The sequence below is a fragment of the Pelodiscus sinensis genome, chromosome 2 (genome assembly GCF_052426305.1).
Source record: "Pelodiscus sinensis isolate ZL-2025 chromosome 2, ASM5242630v1, whole genome shotgun sequence".
Taxonomy (NCBI): domain Eukaryota; kingdom Metazoa; phylum Chordata; order Testudines; family Trionychidae; genus Pelodiscus; species Pelodiscus sinensis.
The window spans coordinates 103,586,016-103,603,001 of record NC_143053.1 but is presented as its reverse complement, the minus strand read 5'-3'; the positions used below and the strand labels follow the sequence as shown (position 1 = coordinate 103,603,001).

The following is a 16,986-nucleotide window of genomic DNA, read 5'->3' as shown; positions in this document are numbered from 1 at the left end:
TGTTCCGCCGCTTTGCTTCCTCTCCCTGGTCTGCTGGAGACCAGGGAGAGGTCCCCGTTTGTAACTGCGGATCCGACGTAAGTCGGGGACTGCCTGTACTCTTATCCATACCAGTTATGGTTTTATAGACCTCTATCATACTCCCCCTTAGTCATCTCATTTCCAAGCTGAAAATCCCAGTCTTATTAATCTCTCCTTCTACTCCTAATCAATTTTCTTGTCCTTTTCTGTATCTTTTCTAAGATGGAGCACCAATGTCTGCATGCAATACTGAAGATGTGGGTGTACCATAGATTTATAGAGGCAATATGATATTTTCTTTCTTATTATCTATCCCTTTCTTAATTGTTGCTTTTTTGACTGCTACTGAACATTGTGTGGATGTTTTCAGAGAACTATATCTACAATGACTCTAAGATCTCTTTCTTGAGTGGTAACAGCTAATTTAGACCTCATTATTTTTATATGTATAGTTGGAATTGTTTTCCAATGTGCACTATTTTGCATTTTCAGCATTGAATTGGCAATTATGTTGTTCAGTTTTGTGAGGTCCCTTTGTAACTCTTTACCCTCGGCTTTGGACTTAACTATCTTGAGTAGTTTTGTTTTCCCAGATAATTTATGATGAGTATGTTGAACAGTACTGGTACCCAGTACTGTGAGATGCTACTAGTTTCCCTCTCTCTGTTCTGAAAACTGTTCATTTAATCCTATCCTTTGCTTCCTATCTTTTAACTAGTTATTGATCCATGAGAGGACTTTCTCTCTTATCCCAAGACAGCTTACTTTGCTTATGTATCTTTGTTGAGGGATCTTGTCAACGGCTTTCTGGAAGTCTAAGTACATCTTCAATACCAAATTAATCTGGTCTGGTAGATTTAATAACCAAGAGGCCTTCCTGTCCACAAAGGTGGAGACTGTGGTTGTTCCCCTCTGTGCCTGATACTGCATTGTTTGCATATCAATCTCTTCTGTGAACATCAGTTTCAGGTGCATACAGACTGCTGGATCAGATCCTTAATGTGTTTCTCTTGAAATAAATACTAATACACCAGTCATAATGAAAATAGCTATGGGTATGTCTACACTACAGCGTTATTTCGAAATAGTTAATTCGAAATAAGCTATTGCAAAATAACGCATCTACACACAAAATGCATTTCAAAATAGCGTTTTGCTATTTTGAAATAGCGCGTCTACACTGAGTGGACGCTGAATCGCATTTAAGGCTGGCTGGAACCAGTTCCGGCAGGGCACCAGGTCAAGACTTACTGTGTGGGGCTGCTGCCTGAGGTCTGTGCCAGCCCTGAGGTCTGTGGTGGAGGGCTGTCTGCCAGTGGTTTGCTGGCTCATGATTTGGGGCCACTGGGTCAGGGGCAGTGACTGCTGGCTCTGGTCTGGCAGGCTTGGCACAGGAGCCAGAGTCAACCCCTTTAAGGGCTCCGGGGAGGGAAGGGGGGAGGGAGAGGAGTGTTCTTGGTTGAGGCTGGAGTGGCCACCAGGGCACCCTGGGAAAGCTGAAGGCCCCCTATTTGATATGAGTGTCTACACATATCAAATTTGGCATTATTCCTTGTGGAATGAGGTTTACCAAATTCAAAATAAGTGCTCTGCTATTTCAAATTAATTTTGAAATAGCTGTTTGGCAGTGTAGACACTAGTAAAGTTATTTTGAAATAACTTTGCTGTGTAGACATACCCTATTTGGTTAGTGAGAACGGATTGCACTACTGTAAGAGAAGAGATCCCGTAGTGACAATCACTATAATGCAGAGGGACACACAAACTGCTACTCGAGTTGACCCTTGCTATGTGGCTATGTAAAGAGAAAGCTAGTAGGGGGTGGACCACCGAAGAGGATTTGTGGTTCAAGTTGCTTGCACAGTACTTTTATTGAGATGAACAATGAGGAGTTCTGTGGCACCATAAGGTACGTCTAAACTACATGCCTCCGTCGATGGAGGCATGTAGATTAGCCAGATCAGCAGAAGGAAATGAAGCCGTGATTAAAATAATCGCGGCTTCATTTAAATTTAAATGGCTGCCCCGCTCTGCCGATCAGCTGTTTGTCAGCAGATCGGGGCAGTCTGGACGAGACGCGCCGACAAAGAAGCCTTTCTTGATCGGCACAGGTAAACCTGGTTTCACGAGGCATACATGTGCCGATCAAGAAAGGCTTCTTTGTCGGCACGTCGTGTCCAGACTGCCCTGATCTGCCGACAAACAGCTGATCGGCAGAGCGGGGCAGCCATTTAAATTTAAATGAAGCCGCGATTATTTTAATCACGGCTTCATTTCCCTCTGCCGATCTGGCTAATCTACATGCCTCCGTCGACGGAGGCATGTAGTTTAGACGTACCCTTAAAGACTAACAAGCTTCTTAGGACATAAGCTTTCATGGGCTACAGCTCATTTCTTTCTCAACCATGTATAGCTTGTTTTCTTCCTCCTTTTTTATAGTCCCCCCCCCCTCTTTGGGGCCAATTTCTTTTGGCTTGTGGGGTGTGTTTTGGTTTTTTTTAAAATCTGTGAGAATCTACAGGTCTACTTGTATTTTGATTTAGTGTCTTAAAATGTTTAATAAGGACAAATGAAAAGTAGTCCACTTAAGAAGGAACAATCAGTTTCACATATACAGAACAGGAAGTGACTATCTAGGAAGGAGTACTGCAGAAAGGGATCTAGGGATCATAGTGGACCACAAGCTAAATATGACAACGTGACACTGTTGCAAAAAAAGCAAACATGATTCTGGGATACATTAACAGGACTGTTGTGAGCAAGACCTGAGAAGTCATTTTTCTGCCCTACTCTGCACTGATTAGGCCTCGATTGGAGTACTGTGTCCAGTTCTGGGCATCGCATTTCAAGAAAGATATGGAGAAATTGGAGGAAGTCCAGAGAAGAACAACAAAAATGATTAAAGGTTTAGAAAACATGAAGTATGACAGAAGGCGGAAGGAATTAGACTTGTTTAGTTTGGAAAAGAGAAGACTGAGAGGGGACATGATATTGGTTTTCAGGTATCTAAAAGGGTGTCACAGGGAGGGGGGGGGGGAAATTATTTGAGAACAGGACAAGAAGCAATGAGTTTAAACCTACAGCAAGGGAGGTTTAGGCTGGACATTAGGAAAAACTTCCTGTGAGGGTGGTTAAACACTGGAAAAAATTGCATAGGGAGGATGTGGAATTTGCATCACTGGAGATATTTAAGAGCAGGATTGACAGACATCTAGTTGGTGTTTGGTCCTGCCGTGAGGGCAGGGGACTGGACTTGATGATCTCTCAAGTTCTAGTGTTCTATAATTCTGTGTCGGCTTTTTGGATGCATTAAGTAGGGGTGGGGTACCTAAGGTTCGAGGGCTGGCTGTGGCTCCCAGCTTGCCAGGATCTGACCCCTGAGGATTGAGACTCCTCTCCAACATTGGGGAATCCTATGCTGGTGCTCCAGCCCCTGCCATCCCTGGAGCACACACAATCTACTAGCCTTGGCCCCCCTAAGCTCTGATGTGTGAGGAGAATGTGGGAAGTGTCTTTTTTCTTCTCAGTGAGGGGCCATTTTTTTGTTTTGTTTTCTAACTTTTGTTTGGTCCCCAAATGATTTTTTTTCTGTGGGTCAGTGGCCCCAGACCCAAAAAAGTTTTCCCACCTCTGCATTAAGTGGACACTTTATAGCCCAGTAAAATAAATATAACACAAACAACTCACCAAGAGAGAGAAGGGTTTCAGATGCTATTTTTCTGATTTCTTCATTGTCGGATTGACAGAGCATGACCAGCATTTTAATACTTTCAGTAGCCTAGAAAGTGCAAAAACATGTATTAATGTTACCAATTACCAATCTCTTCATATTCTTGTGTGGGTATAATAACCTTCCTCGACATCTCTCCCTCCCCAAACACATGAAGACATTTGTATCTTCATGTTTGAGCTCAATTTGTTACTTTTCCTTCCCTCCCTCCCTAGAAAAGTAACTCTGGTCTGTACTTCTGCTGCAAAAATCTTAGTTGTAGCTGCCCTTTCCTTGGTTGCAACCACTGTGAAAGTGGTGATGAGTGGAACAGATGGATAGGTAGTGTCCTATCATACCCAAAAGAAGGTATTTGGAGCCACATAATCTGATTTCCTTTATCGTATGAGATGACATTCTAATTTTTTTAAGTTTAATTTGATGTCTCTTCCCCCTGACCCCCCAAAATAGCTATTCTCTTTTCTTCTGGTTCTCATATACGACAGTGATGAGTGAAGTATCTGGATTCTTCCCCATTGTGCATTAAGCAACATAACTATCTGTTCTGTGGTTCATTCTCTCCCATCTCCTTCACAGGAGGAGAACAGCAGAAAAACAGCCCTTGGGGTAGGGCTAATGTTAGGATGGGTGTGTACATCAACTAGGAGTAAATTCTCAAGTGTTTCTATTTTCCTTTGTAGGCAGGTTCTTCAAAGATTCATAGGTGTTTTTTTTTTAAAGGGACCCATGTATCAGCTATAGAGACCTGTAAATCCGCAGCTATCCGCTTTATATCCACGGGTACCTGTATCGCCGAATGTGAATAGGAATATCCGCGACTCATTTTTGCAAATACAGATGCGGATACAGGTATTTGTATCTGCATAGGGCTCTAATCATCTAGTATGACTGCTGGTATAATATGGGCCTCCAAATTTCATCCAGCTACCCCTATATTTAGCCCAATAACTAAAGCACATCATCCCAGAAGTCACCAAATCTTGATCTGAAGACATCAAGAGATGGAGAATCCTTCTCTTGGTCGTTTGCGCCAATGGTTAATGAGCTTCATTGTTCAAAAGATATACCTTTTATTTTTAATTTGAATGGTGTAGCTTCAGCTTCTAGCACCAGTTCTTTTATACCTTTCTCAGCAAGATTAAAGCAACTAAATAACCAAGAATTCTAGTGGCAGGTATGCATTAATGACAATGGGGCAAACAGCCTGGCTGGGCTCCTGAGCAGAATGGAGCGGAGGGGTGCCCTGCTCTGTGTCCCCAGAAGGGGTGGGGCCTTGGGTGAAAGGGCTGGGGCTGTGGCTCAGCAGTCCTCAGTGCTGCCCAGAGAGAGATAGGCCTTCCCCAGGCAGCTCTCAGTGCTGTCCCGGGCACGTTGCTCTGTCAGCAATTTAAAGGGTCTGGGGCTCTGGCTGATGATGCTGCCACAGTAGCAATGGTGGGACCGGAGCTCCTGGACACCTTTTGTATGACTGGGTCCTAGGACAATTGCCCCCTTTGCTTCCTGCCCCCACCTCTGCCAGCGGGCCTGATTAATGGTATAGTGCCCTTCTAGCCTTTGGGCATCTGCACATAATCACTTTGCGGCTCTTGTCTCAAGTGCTAGCTAGACAAGCTCATAGTTCCAGGAGGTGCATCATCCATCCCCATTATAGCTAGAGGATGTTGCTGAGATATAGGGATAGATAGGTGGTATCCTGCACTGTTATCTATTCGGAGGGCAGTCTGAGAGGGATCACCACTGTGCAATATTTCTCTCTCTCATGGAATACTGTGTTTTGTTTTTGTTTTTTTTTAAATGCGGCACCTACTGTAGCTAACTTTAGGGAACATATGAGGGCTCATGGATTGAGAACAGTGAATTCCCTCCTTTGGTCTTTTCCTGGCTGGATAGCAAGGATTGATTTTGTGTGTTGTGGGGTTGCAAAAATGGCACCAGAAATTGAGGTGATATTGAATAGGGGATTTCTGTGTTTTCCAGCCACTTTGCTATGAAGGCTTTTACTTACAGGTGACATACACTCTCTCAATTACCATGGTAACAGAGACTGATCTCTCTCTCTCTCCTCTCTTGTTTTACAGTTTTTTGCTGGGTCCATTATAAGTGTGCCTTAGAAGACCTTTTTTCCCCTTTTTTCTCTATCAAGACACTGTTCTCTGAATATTTTTCCCATGTGAGACACACCCTCTGTCTCCTAAAATAAATAAGATCTTTTTTATTAAGGAATAAGAGACAATGTGTGATACATAGTTCATCATCATCAGAAACTGACTGCTTTAGAAACCAAGATTCTAAACAATTCAGGCCAACAATATCAGGGCAGAAGGTACAAAATAAAAAGCAATGCTCCCATTGCTGCTGCTGTTTGCAGTTTGTGCATATCTATGCTCAAGAGACTCTATTGAACAGAATCTTTGTTCGTGTGTTGAACTTCCAAGCAAAGCGGAGTACAATAACTGATTGCATCACATTTTACCTGAAGGCATTTCAGTGCCATGCAAGCTGCTTTCTGTAGGTGGAGGTCAGGCTGTGTTAGTACTTCACAGTAGTAAATTAAAGCCTGGAAAACAGAGAAGGACACCAGTTAAGATGTTTTATAGCTGTGTTGAGCAGAAAAGTGAAAGAAATGTATGTACAGGCAGTCCCCGGGTTACGTACAAGATAGGGACTGTAGGTTTGTTCTTAAGTTGAATTTGTATGCAAGTCGGAACTGGTACATATTGTAGGGGAAAGTCTAGCCAAACATTTCTCCAGAGCTCAGTTTTATTCTCCCACACCTCACTTCCCTCAGTCCTTTATTCTCAAGCTGAGGTGTCTGCTGAGAAAAGCCGCTCCGCGTCTCCCTGGTCTGCTGGGGGGAAGCAGCTAGTGCGGGGTTGCCTCACCCCGTTTGTAAGTAGGGATCCGATGTAAGTCGGATCCATGTAACCCGGGGACTGCCTGTATTGCTACATTTCCGAACACAGAAAACCAAATTACCTAACAACATGGATACAGAATTGAAAAGTTAAAATAATCACACTTATTGAGTAACTGGATGGTTCTGGATAGGATAGTGGGGAATGTCACTGGTTGAAATCCAGCCCAAGTTTTGTGGGCTAATAGTCGTGGTCCAGTCCTTGGCAAACAAGTGTGCTAATTAATCAACAATAATTAGTACCCTTGATGGCAGTTTCTCAGGCCACAAAGCGAGTGGGTCCTGGAAACTAAACTGCTGTCATTCCTTTCAAGGTTGTCCCTCCAGAGCAGGGGTGGTAATGGCTTTGGGTCACTAGTAACCTAGGCTGGATTTGAACTCAGAGAGTGAAGATGACTATCAGGAGCTGTTAAGTTCAGAGCCCAATGTTCCTTCCAGTTATTGCTAAGCAAACAAGAATCCATGTTAGCTGCAAATCTCAAGAGTAGGTAGCTCCTAGTGAATTCCACAGTGTTTTGATACATGCACCATGATGTCTCTTCCTTGTGGTAGTGAGCCCAACATGAATGGAGCAAGCCTGTGCTAGGAGAAGGGGACACTTGTACATGAAAAATTAGGTGAGGTAGCACAGTTGGGAAGTGAGGGAGAAAACAATATAGGGGGGCAGAGGAAGATGACCAAAGGGAGAATGAGCCTAACTGGTGCCTCTCAACCCTTTTCTTATCCCTTTCTTTTCATTTAGCCATTTCCCCAGTGACACTAAGTACCCTGTATTCACCCCCTCCACAATCCTTGTACAGATTATTGTGCGGTATCAATTGAAAAACTAATAACTGACTAATATTCTTGTGTGTAAACATGTAAAGGTACATGCTAGAATTATGACTAAAGTGTGTTTACACCAAGCAGAACCTAGGGACTGGTAAACAAGTCTGACTCTGCACTAGAAAAAGGAACATATTTTTCCCTCCCTGGGAGTTACTTGAAAGACAATGAGAATGCATTTAAATATTGCATAAAAAGATCCATCAAGAGTGGAAGCAAACTTCACACTCACAAGTGAGGTAGGAGGTCCAGGTTGTAATTGTCAAAGAAAGGTTTTTTTGGTCTATAAAGACTGGGGTGGAGGTGGGAGGTGGCAGGATGCTGAAACTCAAGTGATAAGCAGTTGAATCAACTGCTTGCATACAGTTGTTCTGTGTTATAAAAGTGTACAGACTAAGGTGTTTTATGAAAGCATATGCCTCCTGGGTAATTAATATAGATATCATCATGAACACTATAGAAGGTATTATTGATGCCCATTGATATTAGGCTTTCCAGTCTGGGGGAAAAACAGGTTTCTCCTAGGCAGAAGAGAAGGCAGCTGTTTACCTGTTGTGATGAGGTGTTCATCCCACACCAGTCTTGAAAGGCTTAAGGTATGGTAGTTGGGCCCATTAACTGCATAGGCCTCAGTAATGCTTAATTAAAGATGAAGCTCACTTGAGCAGGAACAGGCAGGGCTTCTATAAAGTTAAGACCAGAAGGGGGCTGTAGGGGCAAACAGTCTGTACTCACTCCCTGGCAGAGGGAAGTTTGTTAGAGATTGCATGATATGGCGAGAAGCCAGAGGAGAAAGCACCATAGGGAGCAGAGGAAGCTCAGACAGATGATAAACCCAGAGGATAGAAGGAGGGAGCAAGACAGAGCCCAGGAAAGGAGCAACCAGGTGTGGGGAAAAAAACAGACTATAGCTCATGGCCAAAAGGAGAATGAGCATAATTCTGCTCCGTGAGAGTCTATGAGCTGGAACTTGGAGTAGAGGGTTGGCCCAGGTTCCCCTACCAGGCACTGGGGAAGTGGCACAGGTGGAAGTCTGCCTAGAACAGCTTGTCCAAACCTTGGAAGGGGAGAATTACAGGCAGTCCTCGGGTTACGTACAAGATAGGGACTGTAGGTTTGTTCTTAAGTTGAATTTGTATGTAAGTCGGAACTAGTACATATTGTAGGGGAAACTCTAGCTAAACATTTCTCCAGAGCTCAGTTTTATTCTCCCACACCTCACTTCCCTCAGTCCTTTATTCTCAAGCTGAGATGTCTGCTGAGAAAAGCTGCTCTGCGTCTCCCTGGTCTGCTGGAGGGAAGCAGCTAGTGCGGGGTTGCCTCACCCCGTTTGTAAGTAGGGATCCGATGTAAGTCGGATCCATGTAACCCGGGGACTGCCTGTACTTGGCATCACTCACTCAACCTATAACCTATTATTCCTACGTTTGTTTTAGTTACTAAAATGTGCTCAGTGCTGTATTTAAATGAAAGGGTATATTTCCCCCACTGAAGTGATAGGTTTTATGTTTTTAGAACAATTGAACCTTATTGTTTCTTAGAGTGCAAAAGAGGGCTGGATATTATAGAATACACAATTTTGGGGGGGAAATTGGGACTAGAGGCTTGTTGGGGTCACTTTGCTGATTGTCATCAAGGCTGCTGGGGTCTGAGCTACTGAACAAGAGCTGTCTAACACAGACACTCAGTGAGCCTTGATTGGCTGGTTGTGAGTAGCCCAAGCTGGGAGCTACAACAGCAAAGCACTGTGAGATGCACCTATTGCTTGCAGGGCAAATAGTGACTCATCTCACTGGTTTAGAGTACCTCTCCTCCTCTCCAGACCCATCACAGCCTCTTCTTGTTCTGCCCCCTCCTCACAACAAAGGTAGTCAAGAATGAACTTCCATTGGGATAACAGCAGAAATGGGGAAGGATATTGCAAATAACAAAGGTCTAACCTCTCCCTCTTTCTTTCCTTCTCCTTTCTCTTTAGTTCACTTGTTTACAATGCCGTAATGTATTACTTCACTAGGGACCACCAAAGCTAATTCTTGTTTGTTCATCGGCAATTTCCTTCCTCTAGAAATCAGGGACACTGCCCTACTCTTATCACCTTCAGTGCAAAATATCAGACCCATCTCTTTTCAAAAGGGAAGTGCTTGAAGAATGGTCCAGCAGCATTTCAATAAATTACCAGGCACCCACACGAATGTGAAACATGATAGAGGATTGGCGAATACAATGTCAAGTGAACAGTTTTAAATTAGTGATCAGATATTATTGCGACAGGTATTGTACAGACATACCTGCTGCATGCGTACATATTGGGTGTGTCTAGACTACATGGCTCCGTTGATGGAGCCATATAAACTAGTTTACCCGACAGTCAATAAAGCGGGGATTTAAATAATCCCCGCTTCATTAAAATAAAGATGGCCACCGCGCTGTGCCAACAATCAGCTGATCCGCCACAGCGCCGCAGTCTAGACGCGTATCGGTCGACAAGGGAAGCCTTTGTCGACCGCTCCCTTAACCCTCGTCGACTGATACGCGTCTAGACTGCGGCACTGTGCTGGATCAACTGATTGTTGGCACAGCGCAGAGGCCATTTTTATTTTAATGAAGCAGGGATTATTCAAATCCCCACTTCATTGACTATGTTGGGTAAACTAGTTTACATGGCTCCGTCAACAGAATGATGTAGTCTAGACACACCCATTATGTCAGAGTTGGAGAAACAAGATGGGTGAGACAATATCTTTTATTGGACTACACTCTGTTGGTAAGAGAGACAAGTTTTGTGCTTACACAGAGCTCCTCTTCATGTACAAATAAAATAAATCAAATTATTTTTACTACTTCACCCATCTTGTGTGTCTAAAATTCTGGGACCAACATTCCTAAAATACCACTGCAAGACTCTCTGAGAAGTTACTTTACAAGTTAAAATGTGATTATATATAATCTTTTATGCTGTAAGTTGTTTTTGCAGTTTGGTTTGCGTCCTCCATCTCCTACCTTCTCCCTGAAATGCTTGTTTTCTGCTGAAGCTAACAAGAGTGATGTCACAGCCTCGCCAACTTCATTTTTATTTTCTGTCAGAAGTAAAGCCAAGGACCTCAGTATTTCCTGCTGAGGTGGAAGACTGCTGGAGGTTAGCTCAGAGATATTCTGTAGCAGTTTTTCATCTCTTAATGTCTGCAGCTTCTCAACCACTGAGGCTAGAATGTGAAAGAAAGAGATGTCAGTATTCTCCTTTTGTTTTTGTATTATCCCCATCAATTATGTTGCCCCTTTCCACTTACAACAACTCTCCACAGGCACAAAGGAAAGTGAAAAATCACTGCTTCACTGAGTTACCAGCATTTCTGTGCTCCAGCTTGGGCAATGTTTTGCTCTTTGAGCTCTGCCTCCCAGCTACTCTTGCTGAGAACTGGCCTACGTTCTCCACAGAAGTAACAGATGTGTTAAATGGAATGTTAGGAATCTTATTCCCATCATAAAGTGAGGGTCCAGTCATCACATTTTAACTGATGCTAGGAAACCTAATCAGTTACTGTAGCAAGGAAACTTGAATAGCTCAGGCTGTGTCCAGACTCAGGGGTTTTTTCGGGAAAAGTAGCCTTTTCCCGAAAAAACTTCCCCTGCATCCAGACTCAAAAATTATTTCGAAAGAACGCGGCTTTTCTTTCAATGGTGGTAAACCTCATTTCACGAGGAAGAACGCCTTCTTTCGAAAGTTCCTCTTTCGAAAGAAGGCGTTCTTCAATGTAAAGAGGCCGTCTTCGAAAGAGAGCATCCAGACTCGCTGGGTGCTCTCTTTCGAAAAAGCGGATTTCTCTTTCGAAAGATCCGCCTGCAGTCTAGACGCGATCTTTTGAAAGAGGCTCTTTCGAAAGATGCTTTCGAAAGAGCCTCTTTCGAAAGAAGCCTGCAGTCTAGACATAGCCCTAGGGGATAAAGTTGACTTCAAGATGTGTTTTCCTTTGGCACATTCTGTATTTAAGACCATGACTCTTGAGTGGCATTTACATAGAGACTGATATCTGATGATAGTAATAGTGATGTTATATTGGTCATTAGTTTGTTTTTTTGGGGGGGGTGCGTGTTTATTTTAGAAAAGTGACTAGATTTAGTGCTCATGAGTGAGTGTTCAATAGCATTGGCTTCAGCTAGTCATAGTGAGAGCAGGCTTCATGCAAACTTCTCCACACAGACCAGTGGAAGCACGACCTGGGGAGGCCTATCAATCTCTCTATCTCTGTACCAAGAATGTCTTTACCTACTGAACATTTCTCCTATTGGCTTCCTTTGAGTAAAAGCTTGCGGCTACACCAAGATAGGCTACGCTGTCGTCATGCAGAACAGAGGATTAGGAGGAGTCCCTCAAAAGCCGTTTCAGATGGATCACATTACCCAATGAAATTCACATCTTCAGCAGTAAAAGCCCAAGAGGTGCCAAGCAATGTTTCCTTTTTTTCCCCCCCATCTATGTGGAGTAAATGTTATGTGCGCTGAGGCATGTGTGGCTGTGCACCACCCACAGATACACATGCTGCTGGCTGTGAGCGCTCTGCTAATCAGCTGGGCAGCATTTGGATCTCTCGTGGGTGGTCTCACAAGCACTTAGCTTACAGGGAACACTGGTGCCAAGTGTCAGTTTCTGGGCTGAGTTTACAGGCCAGGTCCTCTGAATTGCTGAGTGGTTCTTGCAAGGCACAGAGTTTGCTCATCTTCCTCAAGCACTTTGCTCAGCACTTCACAGACCAAAGATTAGGATGGGGATAAAGGAAAGAGTGAAATCAGTAACAGCACTTTCCAAATTTGGGGACCAAGCCAACAATACCATCCAGCTCCTAAATATTATTTTTTACACACTTGTTTTATTTTTAATACTAATGAGCATGTATGTGTATTGGGGGGAGGTGTCAGTTGGAAATACCCACACCTTTTTTTTTTTTCAATATGCATGTGTTCCACTGAAATCATATTCAAACACCCCAGGCAGCTGTTTCCCTCTTCCATGTTTGTTAATGAAAAAAAAAACAAGCCAAGGACCAAATTATTTTCATCTGCTACTCAAAAGTACATTGATACATTAGCCTTCTACCAGCCAGAACTTAGACACTATACCTTCTTTTGCAAGTTGCAACAAATAGCTTCCAAGGTCGCTAATGCTGTTGCTGGAAAAATAATTGTCATACTGAAAAACTGTGAGGATTTCAGAGGACAGACTGGAGGAGAGGACTGGCTCCGTTCGATCGAGGATCTGAGACACCAGGGTTCTAAATACTACATGCAGCAGGGAAAAAGACACAGGAACATTGTATTAACAAGAATAAAAAACTGCAGGCAGGCAAAACACTAGAGTTGACTCAATTCGGCATGTCTTAAAACATGAAAAAGGCAGAACTTAAACCAATGCCATTTCCCAACATCAGTATTTCTCATCTTCATTATGGGCAGCATTGTCCTTTGTCCATCTAGTCCTCCTCATTGTAGGTATCTGAGCTCTTCCCAACCATTCATAGATCCCATCCTCATGAAATCTTGTGTGGCAGGGAAGAACTATTGCCAACTTACAGAAGGGAGAGTGAATAGATTGTGCCTTGCCATATACCACACCGTGGCTACGTCTAGACTGGCATGATTTTCCGCAAATGCTTTTCACGGAAAAGTTTTCCGTGAAAAGCATTTGCGGAAAAGAGCATCTAGATTGGCATGGACGCTTTTCCGCAAAAGCACTTTTTGTGGAAAAGCGTCTGTGCCAATCTAGATGCGCTTTTGTGCAAAACAAATCTTAGCTGTCTACACTAGCCCTTTTGCACAAAAGCTTTTGCGCAAAAGGACTTTTGCCCAAACAGGAGCAGCATAGTATTTCCGCAAGAAGCACTGATTTCTTACATGAGATCGTCAGTGTTCTTGCGGAAATTCAAGCGGCCAGTGTAGACAGCTGGCAAGTTTTTCCACAAAAGCAGGTGCTTTTGAGGAAAAACTTGTCAGTCTAGACACAGCCCGTGTGTCTGCGGCTCTGTCAGGAACTGAAACGTTCTCTCAAAGCCGGCACACCACCCAGTTCATTAGACCATCCTTTCTCTCCACCTGATGCCATGCATTGTTCAATAGAAGGCCAAATGCTGTGTCAAGTTGCACCACTCTAACACCACTGAAGTCAATGAGATTGTTGAGGGGCAGGACTTAGCCTGCAGCAATGATCTTTTGCCTAGTTCAAGTTGATATGCAGAATTTCTATTGACATGGGTGAGAATCTGGCAGGCAGAACAGGCAAGAGAATGAGATCAGCAGTGCAGAAAGAGAACGTTCCCCTATATTTGACTAAACAAATACACTGTGTGTCAAGTGTCAGAGGGGTAGCCATGTTAGTCTGAATCTGCAAAAGCGACAAGGAGTCCTGGGCACCTTATAGACTAACAGATTTATTGGAGAATAAGCTTTTGTGGGCAAAGACCCACTTCTTCAGATGCATGTGTAACTGTGTGTGTTTATCAGAGCTAGTCTTTTTTTATATATAATCCTGTGGACTTTAAACCAGTTAATTCCTTTGTTTGCTATTTTGGTTTTTACAAATTGTGGCAAAAAAACTTTAAATCAGTTACTTTCAGTTAAGGTCTCTGTAGAATTGAAGAGGTGTAACTGAAGGTGAGAGAAACTTGGCCTCAGCATATTGGCATTTTTTTCAGAAGCCCACTAGTAGACATATTCTGACCGATCTACCTTGACTTGTGGGTAGATTTTTTTTAATGTACCTGTTTCTGCAAGTCCTGGGCACTCTTCATTCACAGCTGTGGCAAAAGAGACATCCAGCTGCTTTATCATTTTGTCTGCTGAGGTATGATATGCTCCTGTAGGACCAGTGCACTTAGACCAGAAAGACAGCAGTGAGAGCTTTTTATGAAATTCTGGAATTGCTGGAGGGAGGGAAAAAAATTGTTGCAATAACGTAAACAGGTAGAGGAATACTTGTTCCCACCCTCTTGCTGAATAGGTTTCCCCAAACCATCAATTTCCCAGTTCACAGGAAGTGCTAGCTCTGTGTTTGGCTTCCCAGACTAAAAATCCAAGGCTATGTCTAGACTACAGGCTTTTGTTGACAGAGGCTTTGTCCACAGATACTGTCGACAAAGCAAGTCGCTTTGTCTACATAAGAGTGTAGATGCAAAGGACAGTGTAGATGCAATAACGCCTTCTGTTGACAGAACTCTGTTGACAAAGGCGTTATTCCTCGTAGAATTATTGCTGTCGACAAAACTGCTGAGTACTGTCAACAGAACTCGGCGGTAGTGTAGACGCAGGTATAGTTTTGTCGACAAACATGGACTTCTGTCGACAAAACCCTGTAGTCTAGACATTCCAAATGATAAAAGCAAGCTTGCTTTTGATCCAGTATTGGAACTGGAAAATGGTTCTTTGATTACCATTAAGTGCCAGAGATGTGATGTGATGATCTGAACACAGGACTGGGAACCACTGACACCAGAATTCTACCCCAGGTTCTGGTACACTGTCCTTCTGGGGCAGCTCCCCTAACTGCTTTGCCTCTTTTCTTAATTGGCAAAATAGTGCTAACACTATTTATCTGCCTACTCCACTGGGTTTGTGAGGCTTACAAATATTTGTAAAACTCTTCCAAGATGCTATAGAACTCCAAAGTGTTAGTCAATAATGGTAATGAAAAGTAGCCTTCTAGACAAATTATTCAGAGACTGTGTCATGCCTTTGATTCTATGAGCTAGATCTCCTCCAAATCCCATTTTGGACAATGAGAGGTGGTGGAAGAATTTGACTACTCAGAGAAGACCCCTCACCAATTGCTTTGGCAATGTCCTGTGCTACTGCAGCCATCTGCTTTTGGTGTGGCAGAGGAAAGGAGTCACACTGGAAGTAGAGAGCATGTCTCTCTCCTTAGCCTACCTTAGCCCAGTGTGAGGTCTCCTGCCATCATCTGTTGACTGACACCAGGTTAGATGGTGGTATAAAGTCTTTCTGCAAATGTCTGTCAGCCTTCAGTGCAACTGAATTTACTAAGTCAGATAACTTCTTAGGAAGACTTATACTCACTTACACACACGTCCAATCTTTCCAAACGGCAACCAACACACACACACACGCACACACACACATGCGTCCAATCTTTCCAAGTGGCAACGTCCTACGCTGTTACCTACCTTCAGTTACAGAAATGATGTTGCCCATATTCTCACTGCTGATTTCTGCCAGGTTTCCTACTATTACAACCTGCTTGGACAGCTTATCCAGGAGGTTTCTTACAACGAATGGAGTTTTACCGGAGAACACAATTTGCTAACAAAACAAGGATTAAAAAAAGTTACTGAACCCTACTAACAGTCCTGAGGACACTTCATCATGCTGAAATTGTCTGATCTGATGTAAAAACTGTTGTGATAAACTGGTTGTATAGTAGTCCCCCTTGAGAACGGAAGTTGTTTGTAAATCTGAACACAACATTATGGTTGTTCTTTCAGAAGTTTACAACCAAACATTGGCTTAATACAGCTTTGAAACTTTTTTATGCAGAAGAAAAATGCTGCTTTTCCTTGATTTTTTTTTAAAGTAGTTTGTGTTTAACACAGTGCTACATTTGCTTTTTTGGTACCTGGAGCTGCTCCCTTATTGCATACTTTGTGGTTGACAGATCGGTGGTTCTTAACTCTGAGGTTCTATTGTACAGTATCCCCTTAAAGCTTCTGATGCTTGTATGTTTTGCAGTGGTTGCACACTAATTTTTAGAGGCTTAATTTTTATGTATAGATACCTAACTAAAGTACCTAAATCCATTTATAGACACCTAAATACACTTTTAAATACTGAAGAGCTGCTTTACGCACTTTGACTGGATGGAGCATTAGATCATTTAGTCTGACCTTCTGCATGACATGTGCAGCCCACAGAATTTCATGCTGTTATTCCAGTATTGAGCCCAATACCCTTCCTTATTCCACAGGGATGGGATTTAACTGTCTAGATCAGAAAGATGTCAGAAGCAGGCCTAGCTTTTCATTGTAGCAGGAGTGAGCCTGTGGCCATTAGAAATAGGTGTTTACTGTATCTGCTTGGGAGTGGAGAGCCAAATGCAGTAAATGAGGCTTCAATCTATTCCAATACAATAGGAAAACACTGATTTTTCTCTAAAGCAAAGCACAAAATCCTGGGACAAGCTTTTACTTTGGTTTTGTGTAATGCAAAACTATCCAGACTTAGTTCACACGAAGACTGGCCTTTGATACATTGTTGTACATTCCACTGTGTTTGCTCACAGAATCCAATGCAAAAGTAGCATTTGACAACTCCCTGCATTTAAAGAATCATCTTGTATTTATTCCCTCAATGCCTCTGTGTTACTTAAAAGCAAAAATATCTTGTTTTACTTCCAGAGGCCTGGGGTTTAGCTAGAGCAGAGTAGCCAACTGAATTGTTGAGCTCTTTGCAAAGGTGAGGGACTCTGCATTCCCAGAAGGAGCAGGGCCTCAGGAAC

General features: G+C 43.1%; 1 protein-coding gene across 3 annotated transcripts in view; it reads right to left on the bottom strand.

Annotated features, from left to right (window-relative positions):
• Positions 1–16,986, bottom strand: part of RIPOR2 (RHO family interacting cell polarization regulator 2) — a 114,377-nt gene that overhangs the window by 4,308 nt on the left and 93,083 nt on the right. For all 3 annotated transcript variants that reach the window (XM_075921135.2, XM_006134000.5, XM_075921133.2), the window contains 6 exons: positions 15,659–15,794; positions 14,240–14,401; positions 12,606–12,764; positions 10,491–10,693; positions 6,225–6,308; positions 3,709–3,799 (listed from right to left, as the gene is read on the bottom strand). In XM_075921135.2, coding sequence (XP_075777250.2) covers positions 3,709–3,799; positions 6,225–6,308; positions 10,491–10,693; positions 12,606–12,764; positions 14,240–14,401; positions 15,659–15,794 — 835 coding nt within the window. The remainder of the gene's footprint in view (positions 1–3,708; positions 3,800–6,224; positions 6,309–10,490; positions 10,694–12,605; positions 12,765–14,239; positions 14,402–15,658; positions 15,795–16,986) is intronic.